General features: G+C 42.9%; 1 protein-coding gene across 7 annotated transcripts in view; it reads left to right on the top strand.

The window, feature by feature from the left end:
- The window catches only part of LOC140135228 (F-box only protein 2-like), a 36,683-nt gene extending 19,929 nt beyond the window's left edge, over nucleotides 1–16,754 (top strand). For 6 of the 7 annotated variants that reach the window (XM_072156424.1, XM_072156421.1, XM_072156425.1 and 3 more), the window contains 5 exons: nucleotides 9,400–9,472; nucleotides 10,686–10,812; nucleotides 11,279–11,371; nucleotides 11,509–11,644; nucleotides 16,532–16,754. In XM_072156424.1, the coding sequence (XP_072012525.1) occupies nucleotides 9,436–9,472; nucleotides 10,686–10,812; nucleotides 11,279–11,371; nucleotides 11,509–11,644; nucleotides 16,532–16,666 (528 nt within the window). In that variant the 5' untranslated portion in view covers nucleotides 9,400–9,435 and the 3' untranslated portion in view covers nucleotides 16,667–16,754. Of the gene's footprint in view, nucleotides 1–41; nucleotides 198–9,399; nucleotides 9,473–10,685; nucleotides 10,813–11,278; nucleotides 11,372–11,508; nucleotides 11,645–16,531 lie in introns of all 7 variants that reach the window. The other variant, XM_072156426.1, reaches the window with a different exon arrangement.
- The last annotated feature ends 1,052 nt before the right edge of the window (nucleotides 16,755–17,806 follow it).

Below are 17,806 nucleotides of genomic sequence, written 5' to 3'. Positions count from 1 at the left end.
TTGCAGTTTGTCATCCGTTATGTCTTATTTGTTCACTATAGGTTTACACCTAGATTTTACTAGTAGATGGTTGCCTGTTCTGACAAGTTAAGGGATTGCTGCCATACCTTCAGGGATAATTTCTATCCCGGAAATATGCTGCCAGACTCTAGAAGAATACAAAGTGTCAGTTTTGTGAGGACGGCCAGGGAGCACCTGTGAGTAGAGCTTACCGGTTAGAGAATTGAGTTTGTAATTTCATATTTCCTATGAAAATAACTAATGCAGAAAGTCTACCTGCAGTCATATTTAGGATGTGTTCAGTTTTTCAGATGTGGTTTTCCATGACCAAAACCGGAAATCAAGTGAAAAAAGAGAGGAGTAGCACCTCTTAGTGTTATCTGCTCATCTATTATGACCCACCAACTGCATTGGGAAAACTGAAGGTGTGAATGCACCCTCAGAAGTACAGATTTTTAAACCTCATATAATATTTTGCCACTTTTCATGTCTATGGTGGAGCACCTAAGTTACATCCACAATCTTGTAATTTGTGTAGATGTGCTCTGCAAATCAACCAGATTTCAAAGGATAGAAATTTAGGATAAACGGTAAGAAAAAATATTTCCGGCACTTCCCAACACTATGGGGGTCATTTACTAAGGGCCCGATTCGCGTTTTCCCGACGTGTTACCCGAATATTTCCGATTTGCGACAATTTTCCCTGAATTGCCCCTGGATTTTGGCGCACGCGATCGGTTTGTGGCGCATCGGCGCTGGCATGCACGCGACGGAAATCGGGGGGCATGGGCGAACGGTAACCCGACGGATTCGGAAAAACCGCCGCATTTAAAAAAAAAAAATTTGTTGCACGGGCCATACTCACATGCACCACGATGAAGACGATGAACTCCGGGGCACCTCGGCAGACTTTGGCGCAGCAGCGACAGCTGGTGGACATCGGGCACAGAACCTTCATGAATCGCCGGAAGACCCAAACGCTCGTCAGAGAAGCTGCCGCTGGAACGCGGATGGACCGGGTAAGTAAATGTGCCCCAATGTATCAAATTATATTGTATTTATTTAAACACATGATAATATATAGCATCATTAAAAAATTGCATTTTAAAAAAGTTAACACATATGTTATACAATATATATATTCCAATGTGTGCAATATTAACCTCTTCACACTCCATGATGTACATGTATGTCATGGAGCGCTAAAAAACTATGAAGAGTGAGCCCTCTTAAAAGAGACAAAGGGCCAGATTTAGTGAAGCTCCAGTGCCAGTTTTCTGTTGGACTTTGGACAATCTTTTCAGAGCAAACGGCTTGCACAGGTATTTAAGAAGTGCCCGAGACACATTTGTGTCGCAGCTGCACTATACTGCACGAAATAGGTGTTCTTGTGCTCAGTCTGACCATGCGGCAAATTTATCATGCATGACCAATGGTGCTTCTGTCGGAGCAGTGCAGTGGGTGCAAAATTTATTAAGAAATCCTGAATCTCGCGCACCCTGCACACTACACAGGCAAACTGCCCATACTGTTGTTTGCACTGTTTTTAGTAAATCTGGGTGATAGGGTTTGCAGCAAGTTGCAGCAAACAACCACACCGATCAGGGTTGTTAACCCATTGATTGCTGCCGGCAAAGCCACCTGTGGCATTTAAAAGACAGTGGCGTGTAGGTGCCTCCATCTGTGTTTTGATGTCATTATGTCATCGGTGAGAAGCATTCTGTAGCCATGACATACTTGGATCATCCAAAGTACAGAGGCTGTCTTGTTTTAACACATCTTTTACAATGTGGGATTTGTAAATCCCCAGTATATGTTTGTCAGTATATGGTAGGATCAATCAGACAACCTAGGGTTAAAGTACCATAGGGTGTCTGAAAAATAGTAAAAAAAAAGTCCCAAAAAGCTATTATAAAAATGAACAAGTTAAATCATAAACTTGTTCGTTATCGCTGCGTCCCAAAATGTCTGGTCTATTAACCCCTTAGGCCACCATCTTGTCATAGTGAGCTTCTATCCCCAACACTATGTGAATGTTTAACCCTTTAGGTTTTGCGGTCAAACTTGAGCACAGCACCTAAAGGGGTTACCCACCTCTCTGTAGCTGTCAGATGATCACTTGTTCAAGTCCCAGAGGGGGAGAAAAAAAAGTGGAAAAAAAGTTTAAAAAAGTTAAATAAACATGTGTTACGGTAATACAAAATAAAAGTCCCCTAAATGCCCCAAACAGCGTAAAACTCCCAAACACAATAAAACGTCACAAACAGCACATATAGGGTATTGCCACGTCCGTAACAACCTGTGCATTAAAATTAAATCATTACTGAACCTGTATGGTGAATTCTTAAAAAAAAAAAATATGATTTTTGATCAAAGAGCAAAATAAAAGCGAATAAAGATTAAACAACGGGGTATTGCCAGCCCCAAATATAGTGTTACTGCACTCCTTAAGGTGTCTCGTTTTTTAAAATGGGACCACTATTTGTAGGTTTTTACTGCCCTAAAAATTTAGGGGCCAAATCAAGGTTTTTTTTGGAAAAAGATTTTCCCTTGCACGAGCAAATGTATATACTCTCTATCAGTGGCGTAACTACCGCCATAGCAGCCGTAGCGGTTGCTACGGGGCCCGTGAGGTTAAGGGCCCCTACCTCTGTGTCCACTCTTAAACCCGCCCCTCCGTGAGCTGCCCGCCCCCTGCACAGGAGAATGCTCGCGCCCCCCCGGCACAGGTGAACGCCCGCCCATCCCCCTGCATGCTGGCACCCGCCGGACTAAGCAAACTCCCCGCCCTGGCGGGCGAACAAGCACCCGCCTAGACAACACTCCGCGCTGCCGAACAAGCAGCTGCCCGACTCCCCCAATACTCCGCGGCTCCCCCCCCACCCTTTGCGTCGAACAAGCAAAGGCCCCCCGGGCGACAGAACAGGCACCCGCCAGACTCCCCCAGAGTGTGTGCCCCCCCCCCCCCCCAAACAAGCACCCATCCGATCACCCACCTAGCCGCCAGAACACCCACCTGCAGCTACGGCCGGGTGGTTACCCATATAGCCCCAAAACATCCGAAAAGGTAAGTATATACATGTATTTATCTGTGTATATATTGTGTATTATTGTATATATGAGTATACTGTGTATTTATGTATAAATGTATTTATCTGTGTATATATTGTGTATTATTGTATGTATGCATCTACTGTGTATATATGTATATCTGTGTATATATATGTATATCTGTGTATATATATGTACATACTGTGTATATGTGTATATACTGTGTATATGTGTATACATGTATATACTGTGTATATATTGTGTATTGTATATATGTATAGCTGTGTATATATGTGTATATTTTGTGTATTATTGTATATATGCATATACTGTGTATATGTGTATATATGTATATACTGTGTATATGTGTATATATGTATATATGTATATACTGTGTATAAGTATATACTGTATATATGTGTATTTATGTATATACTGTGTATAATCACAAAAATAGGCAGCACTCCAAGACGTCCAGCATTAGGTGAAAAAAATGTGCTTCTTTATTCCATGTTTAAAAAGTACAACAAAGTATGGCGACGTTTCGGCTCGCTAGGAGCCTTTTTCAAACATGGAATAAAGAAGAACATTTTTTTTACCTAATGCTGGACTTCTTCGAGTGCTGTTTGTATACGTGATTATATAGTGTGTGTGCTGTTTGTATTTTCCTTGAGTATATACTGTGTATATATGTATATATGCATCTACTGTATTTCTACACGCACATATTTATATAAGCATATATATGTGCACATTTAAATATATGCACATACATGATGTATGTGTGTTTTTGCATATGCTGTTTATATGGTATGTATATGCTCTGTATATATGTATATACTGAATGTGTGTGTGTATATGCTGTATATAATGAATGTGTGTGTATATGCTGTATATACTGAATGTGTGTGTATTTCCCATATGTGTGTATATGCTGTATATACTGAATGTGTGTGTGTATTTCCCATATGTGTGTATATGCTGTATATACTGAATGTGTGTGTATTTCCCATATGTGTGTATATGCTGTATATACTGAATGTGTGTGTGTATTTCCCTTATGTGTGTGTATATGCTGTATATACTGAATGTGTGTGTGTATATGCTGTATATACTGAATGTGTGTGTGTATTTCCCTTATGTGTGTGTATATGCTGTATATACTGAATGTGTGTGTGTATTTCCCATATGTGTGTATATGCTGTATATACTAAATGTGTGTGTGTATATGCTGTATATACTGAATGTGTGTGTGTATTTCCCTTATGTGTGTGTATATGCTGTATATACTGAATGTGTGTGTGTATTTCCCTTATATGTGTGTATATGCTGTATATACTGAATGTGTGTGTGTGTGTATATGCTGTATATACTGAATGTGTGTGTGTATTTCCCATATGTGTGTATATGCTGTATATACTGAATGTGTGTATTTGCTGTATATGTGTATATTCTGTATGTATATGCAGCATGTGGGTACATGGCGTTTTTATACTGCATGTATGTGTATATATGGTCAGTGTATACTGTATGTGTGTTTAATATATATTTATATAGTATATAATGTGTATGCAGTATGTGTGATGTTTATATACAGTATGTGTGTATATACTTTATGAGTTTGTATATACAGTGTAACAGAGTGCATAAATGTGTGTGTATAAGTGTATACTTGTGTGTATATAGGTGCGAGTATATTAGTGTAGAAATTTATGTGTGTGTATATAAGTAAATAAATGTATGTATATATGAGTGTATAAATTTGTTTAATTGTATAAACATGTCTGTATAGGGGTCCATTCACAATAACGTGTGAGGGATGTATATCTGGCTGCAAATTTGCTGCCGGATTTACTTCCCTCATAGGCGTCTATAGCGCCTGGGCTCAGTAAGTTGAGCACAACGAGCACTCACTGTTTCGAACCGCGGCCGCAAAACAGAGAGAGCGTATCTATGGCCGTAAGAACGGCCATGTGGCTCTATTCTCTATGGAGAGGGGAGGGGTGAGCCGCTATCACCTCTCCTCCTCTCCAGCGCGCCAGACAGGTGCCTGCCACGCTATAGCCACGCACACGTTTATGGGAATGCAGCCTAAATATGTATATATTTGGGGGGGGGGCATGTAGGGGTGTGAAAACGGAGGTAGAAGGGCAGTCATTTAAAAATTGCACACAGAGGAGCGGTTTACCAAGGGTGGGGGGGGGGGGGGGCTGGTGAATGGTTGAACTACTTCTCTTCAGCCACTCCTAGGGGGCAAATTGACTAGTCATAGAGCACATGGTATTGTAATGTAATATACACCTGTATGTACTCGAGTATAAGCCGACCCTAGTATAAGCCGAGGTACCTAGTTTTACATCCAAAAATTGGGAAAACCTAATGACTCGAGTATAAGTCGAGGGTGGGAAATGCATTGTTCACAGCTTCCCAGTTTATAGCCTGCCAGCCCCCTGTAGTATATGTTGCCTGCCTGCTAGCCCCCTGTAGTATATGTTGCCTGCCTGCTAGCCCCCGGTAGAGTGGTAGAGTGATACTGTGGGGGCGCTTTCACACGATGCTTTGCATCACATTTTTTATGCGTTTTTGAATCATTGATCACATGCTAAGGTTACATTGGGGCTCATTTACTAAGGGTCTGAATCGCGCACTTTCCTTGGGTTTCCCGGCGATTTCTGATTTGCACCGAATTACCCGGGGATTTTTTTGCACACAACCGGATTTTGGCGCATCGGCGCCGGCTTTCACGTGACAGAAACGCCCTGAGGCAAGATGGAAGCTAATTGGAGAGTGCTACCACCGGACCAAGGGAATGTATAAACCCCTGGCGGGTGCGAGCACACGGTCTTAGAATCCAGTCAGTAGATAGAGAAGCAGGTCCAGTGTGCAGCTCCTTCCGAGCTGCCATCCAGACTCACTACCAGGAAGAAGAGGTACCCCCGGCCGCTGCTTGATGCCTTAGGGCAAGTAAGGAGACTTAAAGGGAACCTGTCACCAGGAGACACATTTTTAGCACTCCCCCAGTCCCCACAGAGCATAGTACATACACTGCCAAAGTGTTTTTGTATTAAAAATAGGTTTTACAGAAAAAAAGATATGTTATATTGTACCTTTCATTAGCATCTGCTGTGTGACTAGGCAGTTGCCTTTTGGGAGGGTCTGGAAAGGAGCAGTTCCCCCCCAACCTTGGGGAACATGTGACCTTTTCAAATATATGAAAACACTCATCACTGGGCTTAGCGACGCCCCCTGCTCCTCTACAGCCAATCCCGAGTGAGGGGAGTTATTCATATATTTGAAAAGGTCACATGTTTCCCAAGGGTGGGGGGAACTGCTCCTTTCCAGTCCCTTCCAATTGGCAACTGCCTAGTCACACAGCAGATGCTAATGAAAGATACAATATAACATCTTTTTTTCTGTAAAACCTATTTTTTATACAAAAACACTTTGGCAATGTATGTACTATGCTCTGTGGGGACGGGGGGAGTGCTAAAAATGGGTCTCCTGGTGACAGGTTCCCTTTAAGCCCCAGAACTGAGGTCTCCATCCTGACTCAGCTCCATCCCTACCAGCCCAGCCTGAACGTACTATCATGCTGAGAGTAATCTTCCTGTGGACCAGCTATCCCCTACCAGATCACCAGCTTGCTGAATCTACTGCTACCGTTTGGCAGTTGCCTGCTGACCAAACTTGAATAAAGAACTGTAAGTTGATTTGCACAAAGTTGCCTCTGTCTAATACCTGGATCCTGGCTGCCTACCACCATGGGCTTCCCCATCCATCACCCAGGGATTCATCCTAAAGACACCTCAGGGTTTGCCTGAGGGAGAAACCATTGCATCAGCCTCTCCCTCCATATTTCTTGCACACACCACCTGCTGGAGACCTGCCAGGCTGTAGGTCAATCCTCCGGTCCCCATACCAAGCACTGTGACCACAGCATGGCCAAGGCCACACTAGCCAGCCACTCCGGTATTCTGGGCCCCGGCTGCCTCTAGGCCCCAAGAAAAGGCCAGGCCCGGTGGGGGGTGTTGCATATGTCTATATATATTATGTGTTTATAATGTACTATACAGAATGTTTATATACTATGGGGGATATTTATCACTGCCTCTACGCCAGTTTTCTGAAGTCAGATTACTTGTGATAGAGTTTCCTAATTAGGCTGCTCATTCCATCTAGGAGACGGGTGGACTATTTTTCACAAGTTTTCTGGCATCTTTAAAGGGACCCTGTAAGCAGAAATATACCAAATAAACCACTAGCAATATGTTGCCAAGCAGCTGAACACCTTCCAGTATGGTGGCATCATCGAGATAATTAACTTTAGATTAAGATGTAAATTGGTTGTATAATGTCAAGGAGGTAGATATTTTAACACCAAAGTCAAGCCACACCAGGCCACGAAAGAAACATAAACTAGAAGGTTATTCAATAGAAATGTCAGACCGAGCTTAAACTCTTCCACAATCCTTCACCTTTGTCAAGGATCTGTCTGTGAGCCAGGGCTTTATTTCCAGACCAGCTGCATGCTCTGCCTTAAAGGGGTATTCCAGGAATCAGCATAATTCATACACAAGTGGGAACTCAAAATATAAGCTAATGTGTAATTAGTTGTTATTTAAAAAATTGCTCCTCTTAGCAGAAAATGCTGGTGACATAGACTGTAATGAAGAATTAAAATGCAACCGGCCCTTTAATCAGTCCGTTAATTTCCTCCGCGCGGTCCGTCGCAGAAAAGAAGATGGCCGCTGGTCACATGTCCACATCACATGTCCTGTACCTGCCTGGGCAGGGTCATGTGATCAACACTACGTTTGGCTGTAGTGGGTTGGTTGCAGTGCATCCAGTATGGCCAGTGTTGTGGTGATGGCAGTTGCACATCATTACTATGGTAACAGAGCAAGAAAACCTGTTACATCATCACTGGGAGCAGAGCATAAGAGGGAGGAGGAGTTACTGAGAACTAAAGGATCATGGAACTTGTAGTTTCCAGTGGCGGCCATCTTAGTGATAACTCCACCTACTTTAGAGAGGCCATAAATGTTGTAAATCATAAAATCATATTATTTTAGCTCCGTTTTGTGACTAATGACATTGAGTATTGTTGTATTCATTTATTTATATCATCATGGGTTTTTGTGTCAGACGTTCATATTCCCGGAATACCCCTTTAATTTATTTAAAAAACTAGAAGGCATTACACTGTTTGACAACATACTGGTAGTGGTTTTTCAGGCCAATTGCTGATGACTGATTCCCTTTAAATAATGAAATATTAACTTTGTAAAACAGATGGAGGTGCACAGGCTGACTGCGCCGGAGCTCCTCTCATCTTCTCAGGCTTTTCATTTATGCACGACCCCGCTGCAAGCCTCCTTCTGCTCCTGGCCGGTGAATTAGGATCCGGCCGGTCACGCCAGAGCCGAGGCGTGGAGAGAGGCGGGGCATGTGCTCTCTCCTTGTTCCCTGGCCGGCAGCAGGAGGAGGCTTGCAGTGGAGGCGTGCATAAATGAAAAGTAGGGGAAGCCTAGAGTTGCTCGGATGTCTTTAGCCAGAGTGCCTCTGGTTGTTCTACAAAGTTAATATTTCATTATTAAAGATGCCAGAAATAAATGTGGGCCAATGTGTTTGAGTTTGTAGTGTCTTTGTGCTATTTTTTGCCATCTGTGTAATTTTTTAAAGGGTATGACATAAAAAACTTCTCTAACAGACCTTCAAAAACACAGATAAAAAAATATTTGCTAAATATCAAAATAAAATGCATGTGTAACGATGCCATGCCAAAAAAATGTGTGTATGTGTAGAAGCCCCTCATATAAGGAACTTTTGTCATCTCACAGCATGTCTGATTACTGCAGCTTTTGGCACAATTTTCCTGTGAGGTGGAGGGGAGTGGGCATGGGTTGGAGCTCAAACTTTCTGCAATTAAATGCTGCAGCAAAATTTTTTGTTTATTTTTTTCTGCACAAATTCTCTATAATCTATGGAAAAATGCCCGTCACAATCCTCATCCTGGCCTGCTCCGCTCCCCAAGCACATTACACTGCATCCCCTACCCACTTGATGCGAGGGTGAGGGAGAAAAAGTAAGTTATTCTTGGTTTGTATGCCAGAAAACTGGTGTACAAGCTATGAAAAATATCACTCCCCCCCCAATGAAAGTGATGACAGGCACATGATGTATTGGTTAGCAAGCAAGTGCTGCTGATGGCTGACAGGAAGGATTTGATAATGTTGTTATATTGGATTTGAGGGATTTATGGGTAATTTATGGATTATCATTTTGTGGAAAAAAAAACCTTTAAGGTGTTTAATTATTATAACTATTTCATTTATTCAATTTTGACAGATTTCTACTGGACGCAGTATCAAATAGTAGCATCAAATGGCGAGAAATCTGATCAAAAATCCCTGTGGTGAAGGTAAATACAAAAAAAGCCATAAAATATTGGAGGAATATATCAGACATGACATTTTGTCTAATCTGGCTATAGTGGCAGTTCATGTTCTATCAATCAAGTAGTACCTCTCCTCTATACAGTATTTTTTGGACTATAAGGTGCACCGGATTATAAGGCGCACCATCAATAAATGCCTGCTAAAACGTCTAGGTTCATATACAGGCGCACCGGATTATAAGGTACACCTGATTGTAAGGATCAATGACCAGCAGGTGGCAGACCCGTGCAGTGTTCAAGGCAGCTGTTGTCTGGAAGTACAGTTCATACAAGGCACACTGGACTATAAGACGCACCTTCGATTTCTGAGAAAATCAAAGGATTTTTTGTGCGCCTTATAGTCTAAAAAATACGGTACTTGAAAAACCTGAATGTGTAGACACTGTGGATGTCCATAGAATTTTTTATTTTTTTTTCTGGTTTGCTGAAGCAGTATGAAGTTAATATAGTTATAGTGGCTAGTATTCGGTAATGTTTAACATTGCCTATCTTTGGAGTCAACCCAAGGTTTTTGCATCGGAAACACTGGAGCAAACCTGATGCAAAAATTGACCTTGTAAATGTAAGCAGGGAGAGCCCTTGTGTGGATCTTGACAATGAAATCTGATTTGAGTGAGACCCAGTTATACTGAGATAAGATAGAGGTTTGGGCCAGTGGGGAGAAAAATTATCTTCACAAGGACAAGGGTAACGTGAGATGACTGATGAGAGAAAACTGTCTATTTGGACCTCAATAACAGTCAGCTCCAGGTAACCCCAATTGTAGGACATGTGCCGAGGGCTGAAGACTCCGACCATGCTAGTCATTTCAGGAGTAGTCCAGGATGGTGGCTGAAAAGACTATTAAGGACCTGGAAGTAGGTAAGATACTGGAGGGAGAAACTATCATCCATTTAACAGATTCGTTGAAGTTGAACACAGCTCATCATGCAGCTATGTCATGTTGGTAGACTGCAAATCTAGATTGTTTGCAATGATATTGGGTGACGAAATGCTGCATGTCACCCAATTAATCTACAGTATAGAAAATAACATTGGGGATGCTCATGAATCTCATCAATGAGCTTCTGTTTTGATGCTTCTATGAAGGGGGGAGATGATAACAGTGAAGTAAGTGGAAAAAAAGGCTCTTTGCTCAAGGTTTATTTTCGTATATTTTGGATATTTTCTGGTATAGAGGAACTGGAACATTGGGAAGAAGTTGAGAATGGAGGAGATGGGTGGAAAGTAGAAGAGCTGCCAGGAGACTGTGGAGTGGCATTTCCAAGTGATGGGATCTCCAAGTACTTTGCTTCATCCTTTGAGTAAGTATCTGACATAGAACCAGAACAGATAGCAATTATGATTACAGTATAACTGTAGATTTATGTTCGATAATGTAGGTTATCACAGCCACTTCTAAAATTGGGTTAAAGTCTCACAAAATATAAGCCATTAGTATTGGGAATAGTAATGAACTGAAAAGTACATTAACCACAAAGTCAGTCTAAAAATAGACTGGGATGGAGAACAGTGTTAGGTGGTGCATAGGGGATGGAGAACAGTGTTAGGTGGTGCATAGGGGATGGAGAACAGTGTTAGGTGGTGCATAGGGGATGGAGAACAGTGTTAGGTGGTGCATAGGGGATGGAGAACAGTGTTAGGTGGTGCATAGGGGATGGAGAACAGTGTTAGGTGGTGCATAGGGGATGGAGAACAGTGTTAGGTGGTGCATATGGGATGGAGAACAGTGTTCACATGAAACTCACATATATGATCTTCTCTTCTCAGGTTGTGCAGTAAAACCCAAGAGATTGATCTCCTTAAGGAAGGATATACTGAGGAAGTTTTAGATGCCCAACCCAACATTGTGGTCAGCGACTGGTAAGATGATGTGTGTCCTGAAAAGCTGAGTAACAGATCCCAGTTGGATCTATAAACAGAATTTACCAGAATTTGGAAAACCTGGATGCCATTTGGGATGCAATATGGATCACATATTAGACTAATTCTGGTTGCAGGTACGCAGCAAGAACTGATGCTGGATGTTTATATGAGCTGAAAGTGAAGCTGTTGTCTGACAGCCGTGATGTCATCAGTGAATACAACAGTGAGAATATCACGATTCCTGAGAAAACAGATGGTTCATGGAACCAGGTAATCCTAGTGTGACCATACAGAATCAGCATGAGGGGGAGACCTTCTATTTAATATATATAAAATGAATCTTTCTCTCACAAATCTCTCACAAACAACCAAAACAATCAATTCACTGTACTAAACAGTACAAGAAACAAGGTGTGTAGTTTATATCATAAAATGGCCTGAAAAGGGACATATCCTTTCCTGGTCCATGGCAATTCTGTTCTGTGCTGCAAGAACTCTTTTGTTGCTGCAGGCTCAGTTACTGGGAAAAGCGTGCTTATACATACCCAGCAGTAAATACCACTATTGCCTTCTCTTTCGGAGACCTGACATTCAGCTACCTTGGGAAGCTTCTAAAGTCTGTGTTATGCATACACAATGGTATAGGCTTTAGGTACCCAGACCAACCACCATAAATCAATAGTGGGTGGTACAAAATCCGTTAACATCTAGTAGAGCCTTTCCCTGTTCTCACCATGCTGCCCGCTGCATATATACACAGCTTTCTCTCTCTCACTGCTCTAGGCCGTTCTCATTGCCTCTCCCACTGTTTATTGCTTCTCACAGTGGGTCTTAACTGACAGAGAACAGAAGAGGGGATGATGAGGTAGCAGGATGAGTCATAATCTCCTCATAATTAGAAGGCTAATTATATTCAGTAGAGCTCAGACATGTGAACAAAGAATCACAGAGAGTCTGCACACAGTACAGAAGTAAGTATCAGGAATGCTAAATCACTTGATGAACATACAGTGATTATCCAAGGTAGTAAAGGCATATAGGCAGCTTACATATAAAAGTGACTGACCCTTTAATATTTGAAACAACAGCGCAATCCTACAAATTCCTCTTCTACCTGTCTTCCAGTGGAGTCCACAGGCGGAACAATGATGTCTCAAAATCATTTTTATGAATTTTTTTTTTTGTAGAGTGGGGGGCAACCCCCTGGACCAGCCTTTCACTATACTGGACTGGTGGTCGGTATATTCGCACCCCACAATGTACAGTTTCTGGCATGGAAATTTTGTAGGCTCTGGGTTGAGGAGGGAGCTTCTTGAGGGATCTTCTTGAGGTGGAGGTAGCAGGATGTAGTAAGGGCTGATTTAGCATTTGGGGGTTTAAAAGGATACGGCAGAGTAAAAAATGATTCCAAGGAAGCAGACTTTTGGGATTAGGGTGAGACATTCATTGTGAATCCGGTACAATATCTCTAGGTCATTCTTAATTTAGTGTAAATATATCAAGGCCTTCAAAATTTTAACAGGTTCTCTACTGGGCGCGAGAAGTCCCTCCAGTCGCACGGCACAAGAAAAACTTTGCCTATTCTATTTAACTATTCCAATATTTAAAATGCACTTTGTATTCATATACTATTTAAATCAACCTTTTTGTGTCTCATTTGTTATGAAACCCTCTACCATTAAATACAACAATGTTGTGTTAACTGCATAGTTCAGGTACAAAACATACAATAACAGAGCCATGTTAAATACACCACCAGAGCCAAGATCAGATCATATCATAAATAGACTCATAACCAAGTTCTATACATATATAACACCAGAAGGAAGCCCAGTACTTAAAAATTCAGCACACAACCAAGTTTGTACATATTTACAGCACCAGAATCATGTTCAGTACATAGAAACAGGATCAGAACTGAGATTAGAAGAAAAGGATCAGGGGTAGTGGACCCACTGTACCACCTCGACGGGTGACGTAAGCTGACACCTGGGAGCGGAGTCCAAGTTTACCTTACCATGATTAAGACTATGTTTAGTCGAAACGCATCGGTGTCAGGGATGTATTCCTTGTGCACTATGGACTTTTTATGACTTCAATAAAGAAGATTTGCTGAGATCCGATTGAGTGCTGGAGTACAACTTTTTCACCACAGCCCGCCGCTAAGTGGGTTGTGCTTGCTGTGGCAAGATACCATCAGGTAGCTCCACAGGCGTAGACAAACAGGAGGTCAAGACAGGAGGCACGGGATTGGAGTTATGAACACAGCAGAAGGTCAGGGCTGATAGCAGAGGACCGTAGTCAGGAACGGAATCAGAGTCACAACAGGAAATCACACTATCGTACTAGGAACGGGAGACAAGCTTTCTCTAAGGCAAAAAGCACGAAGATCCAGCAGAGGTCACAGGAAGAGGCCGGCTTTTTAACAGGTCAGCGGCTGGCCAGGGCCAATTAGCAGCTCACTGGTCCTTTAAATTTTACAGAGATGATGCATGCATGCTCTAGGAGGCGGTGGATGCTGCTGGAGCGCATAGAGGTTGCAGCTGGCACTGAGGGGCACACAGGTGCGCCTGTGACCCAAGACAAAATGCAGCACCAGAACCGAGATCAGTAAATAAATATAGCACCTGAACAAAGTTCAGTAAATAAATGCAGCACCAGAACAGAGCTAAGTAATTAAAAACACTAGCAGAACCCAGATAAGTGCATAAAAATAGAACCCAGATCAGAGTATAAAATATTGAATCTTGAGAGCAGAATTGTGAGCTCATGTATGATGCCAGCACTTACTGTAAATTAGATGGCATCTGATAAGAGAAGGCTCATCCATTCTCTTGTTCTACCTGTCTGTCATTTCAGCTTTTTCCAGCCACAACTTCTCTCTGCAGATTTTTTTTAACTCAAAAATTTCTCCCTTCCTCATCATCTCCTCCTTCTTCTTATCCTAAACTTAACACTGTTCTGTTGTTCCCCTATAGATCATTATTATGTCCCCACAGCAGCCAATATAGTAAGATACCGTTCATATTCCCAAATGGTAATGGTGACCCCCCAACTAGAAGCCAATGGTCACATTGCCCCATAGAGCAGCCAATACTCACAGGCATCCACAGTAGAGAGTAGTCACAACAGTAGCTGCCGGCATGCATTAGTCAAAGTGCCAGTCCCTTGTAGCCACAATAATGCCACCAGTAGCCATGATAAAGTGACAGTAGTCACAGTACCTGCCCCCAGTAGTTATAAGACACAGCAATTTCCCCAGCAGTCACAGGGATGTCCCTAGTAGCCAGCAGTCACAGGGATGCCACCAATAGCCACCATTGACAGGGATTGCACCAGTAAACTCACAGTCAGAGGGATGCCTCCTGTAGCCAGTAATCACAAAGATACCGTCAGTAACCACAGGGATGCCCCCAGTAGCCATAGGGATGCCATCAGTTGCCAGTAGTTGTAATGATGTCCCCAGTAGCCAAACTTTTAAAGATTTTTTTTTTCAAAAAACATACTTACCTTTGTTCTTCTTCTTGCACATTGATCTCTGAGCTTTAGTACAATGTCGGTCCGAGTGATACAAGGAGAGCAATGGAGCACGGGAGCTTAAAGCTCCTGTGCTCTGCTGCAGTAACCAAGGAGGGCCAGAGTGGCGACCTGCTTCATGGTTTTAACATGTTGTCATTTGTAACAATCTGTTTCGCCCAAGCAAAGGCAAACTGGTCGGATCCGACCCCTGAATATATCCAACTTCTTGGAGGAGATATATTAGACCATATATACACTCACCGGCCACTTTATTAGGTACACCTGTCCAACTGCTCGTTAACACTTAATTTCTAATCAGCCAATCACATGGCGGCAACTCAGTGCATTTAGGCATGTAGACATGGTCAAGACAATCTCCTGCAGTTCAAACCGAGCATCAGTATGGGGAAGAAAGGTGATTTGAGGCCTTTGAATGTGGCATGGTTGTTGGTGCCAGAAGGGCTGCTCTGAGTATTTCAGAAACTGCTGATCTACTGGGATTTTCACGCACAACCATCTCTAGGGTTTACAGAGAATGGTCCGAAAAAGAAAAAACATCCAGTGAGCGGCAGTTCTGTGGGCGGAAATGCCTTGTTGATGCCAGAGGTCAGAGGAGAATGGGCAGACTGGTTCGAGCTGATAGAAAGGCAACAGTGACTCAAATCGCCACCCGTTACAACCGAGGTAGGCAGAAGAGCATCTCTGAATGCACAGTATGTCGAACTTTGAGGCAGATGGGCTACAGCAGCAGAAGACCACACCGGGTGCCACTCCTTTCAGCTAAGAACAGGAAATTGAGGCTACAATTTGCACAAGCTCAGCGAAATTGGACAGTAGAAGATTGGAAAAACGTTGCCTGGTCTGATGAGTCTCGATTTCTGCTGCGACATTCGGATGGTAGGGTCAGAATTTGGCGTCAACAACATGAAAGCATGGATCCATCCTGCCTTGTATCAACGGTTCAGGCTGGTGGTGGTGGTGTCATGGAGTGGGGAATATTTTCTTGGCACTCTTTGGGCCCCTTGGTACCAACTGAGCATTGTTGCAACGCCACAGCCTACCTGAGTATTGTTGCTGACCATGTCCATCCCTTTATGACCACAATGTACCCTGTAACATCTGATGGCTACTTTCAGCAGGATAATGTGCCATGTCATAAAGCTGGAATCATCTCAGACTGGTTTCTTGAACATGACAATGAGGTCACTGGACTCAAATGGCCTCCACAGTCACCAGATCTCAATCCAATAGAGCATCTTTGGGATGTGGTGGAACGGGATATTCGCATCATGGATGTGCAGCCGACAAATCTGCGGCAACTGTGTGATGCCATCATGTCAATATGGACCAAAATCTCTGAGGAGCTTTCAGCACCTTGTTGAATCTATGTCACAAAGAATTGAGGCAGTTCTGAAGGCAAAAGGGGGTCCAACATGTTACAAGCATGGTGTACCTAATAAAGTGGCCGGTGAGTGTATATATTAGTGTTATTTTACCCACCTTTCCTTGTTATATAATTGTTCTTTCTAGCTGCATCACCTCTTTATGATCTAAAATATCCGTAGTACAGCAGTAATTATTGGACAGTGATTGGAAAGTGCCTGTGAGGTGTTCTGTTGACTGTTGATTTTTCTGCAGCTCAGTCATACCTTCTCCGAATATGGACCTGGAGTGCGTTTTATCCAGTTTACACATGGCGGTCAAGACTCGGTCTACTGGAAAGGCTGGTATGGAGTTCGGGTGACCAACAGCAGCGTAACAATTGAAGCCTAGAAATTGAAGATGCATACAAAATATTATGCTTGTGTCACTCGAATGTTTCTTTGTATAACATTGGACCAATAAATGGCTACAAAATTCAGGCTGCTACTGTTATACGTGTATTTATGGATATAATCTCAAGGGGTATCATAAGGGCCATTGAAAATAACACCATGAAAGGCGAATCTCGCAACTGGCAACTTTGCTTCCTTCCAAACTGAACTGCTTATACAGCTCCCCCCCCCCCCCCCCAGTGTGGGATTGCTCCTCTCTCTTATGGCACTCGCACTTAATAATGCCGCCTCATTGTGCCACCCACCCAATAAATTTGACATAAATGTGCTACAATGCCACCCACACTTAATCCTTGTGGACCCCACTAATTCCCACTGTGACTCCTAACACTAAAGAATGCCCCCTAGAAGACCCGACAATTTATGCCCCATAATTGTGGCCCCCTTCCCCAATTGGTTTCTCTTTCCTAATAATTCCCCTTGCGGGTAGAGGAGGAGGAGGTGAGCACTGCTCACCCCCCCCCCCATAGGGATACATGCCGCACGGCGCCGTATGCCATGAAAAGATAGGACACCGTACCGCTCCCGTAAGGCGCCGTGCGCCCATTGCCATGTGTGGGGGACATATATCGGCCGTATATACGTAAGCCGTATATACGCCCCCCCCCCATGCCGCAGTGTGAATGTAGCCTTAGCTATGAAACACCAAAAGTATATAATATATCACTTATGCATGTCAGAGAGTAACATGGATAAATGGAAGTGAAAGGTTTCCTGCCAATGTGGAAAGGATCTATTATTATCATAGACTATTGATCTCCTGCTATATTATCACATGCTAACTATCCGAGCTAAGTTCACTGTGTGTTTGGATATCTATGTCTTTATCTTCTCCTAATCTGTTTTTATTTTCCAAATAACAGCGCTACTGTCTGCTGTGTAGCATCCTTCATTCCACCTGTAGCCTGTGAGAGAAAAATGAGGGCGTACAGTTAGTGGAGACACTACTGGTAGAGTTGCCATCTGACATTGGGAGCTTAGTGGCAGCATGAGGAGGAGGACATCGGCAACACAGCAGAAGCACTAGCACCAAATCAGGAGGGAGCCTTAGGATGGCCACAATGTGGAACGTTAATGA

Source organism: Engystomops pustulosus, chromosome 6, assembly GCF_040894005.1.
Source record: "Engystomops pustulosus chromosome 6, aEngPut4.maternal, whole genome shotgun sequence".
Classification (NCBI taxonomy): domain Eukaryota; kingdom Metazoa; phylum Chordata; class Amphibia; order Anura; family Leptodactylidae; genus Engystomops; species Engystomops pustulosus.
Note: the sequence above shows the minus strand (reverse complement) of the source record. Positions and strands in the feature narration are given on the sequence as shown.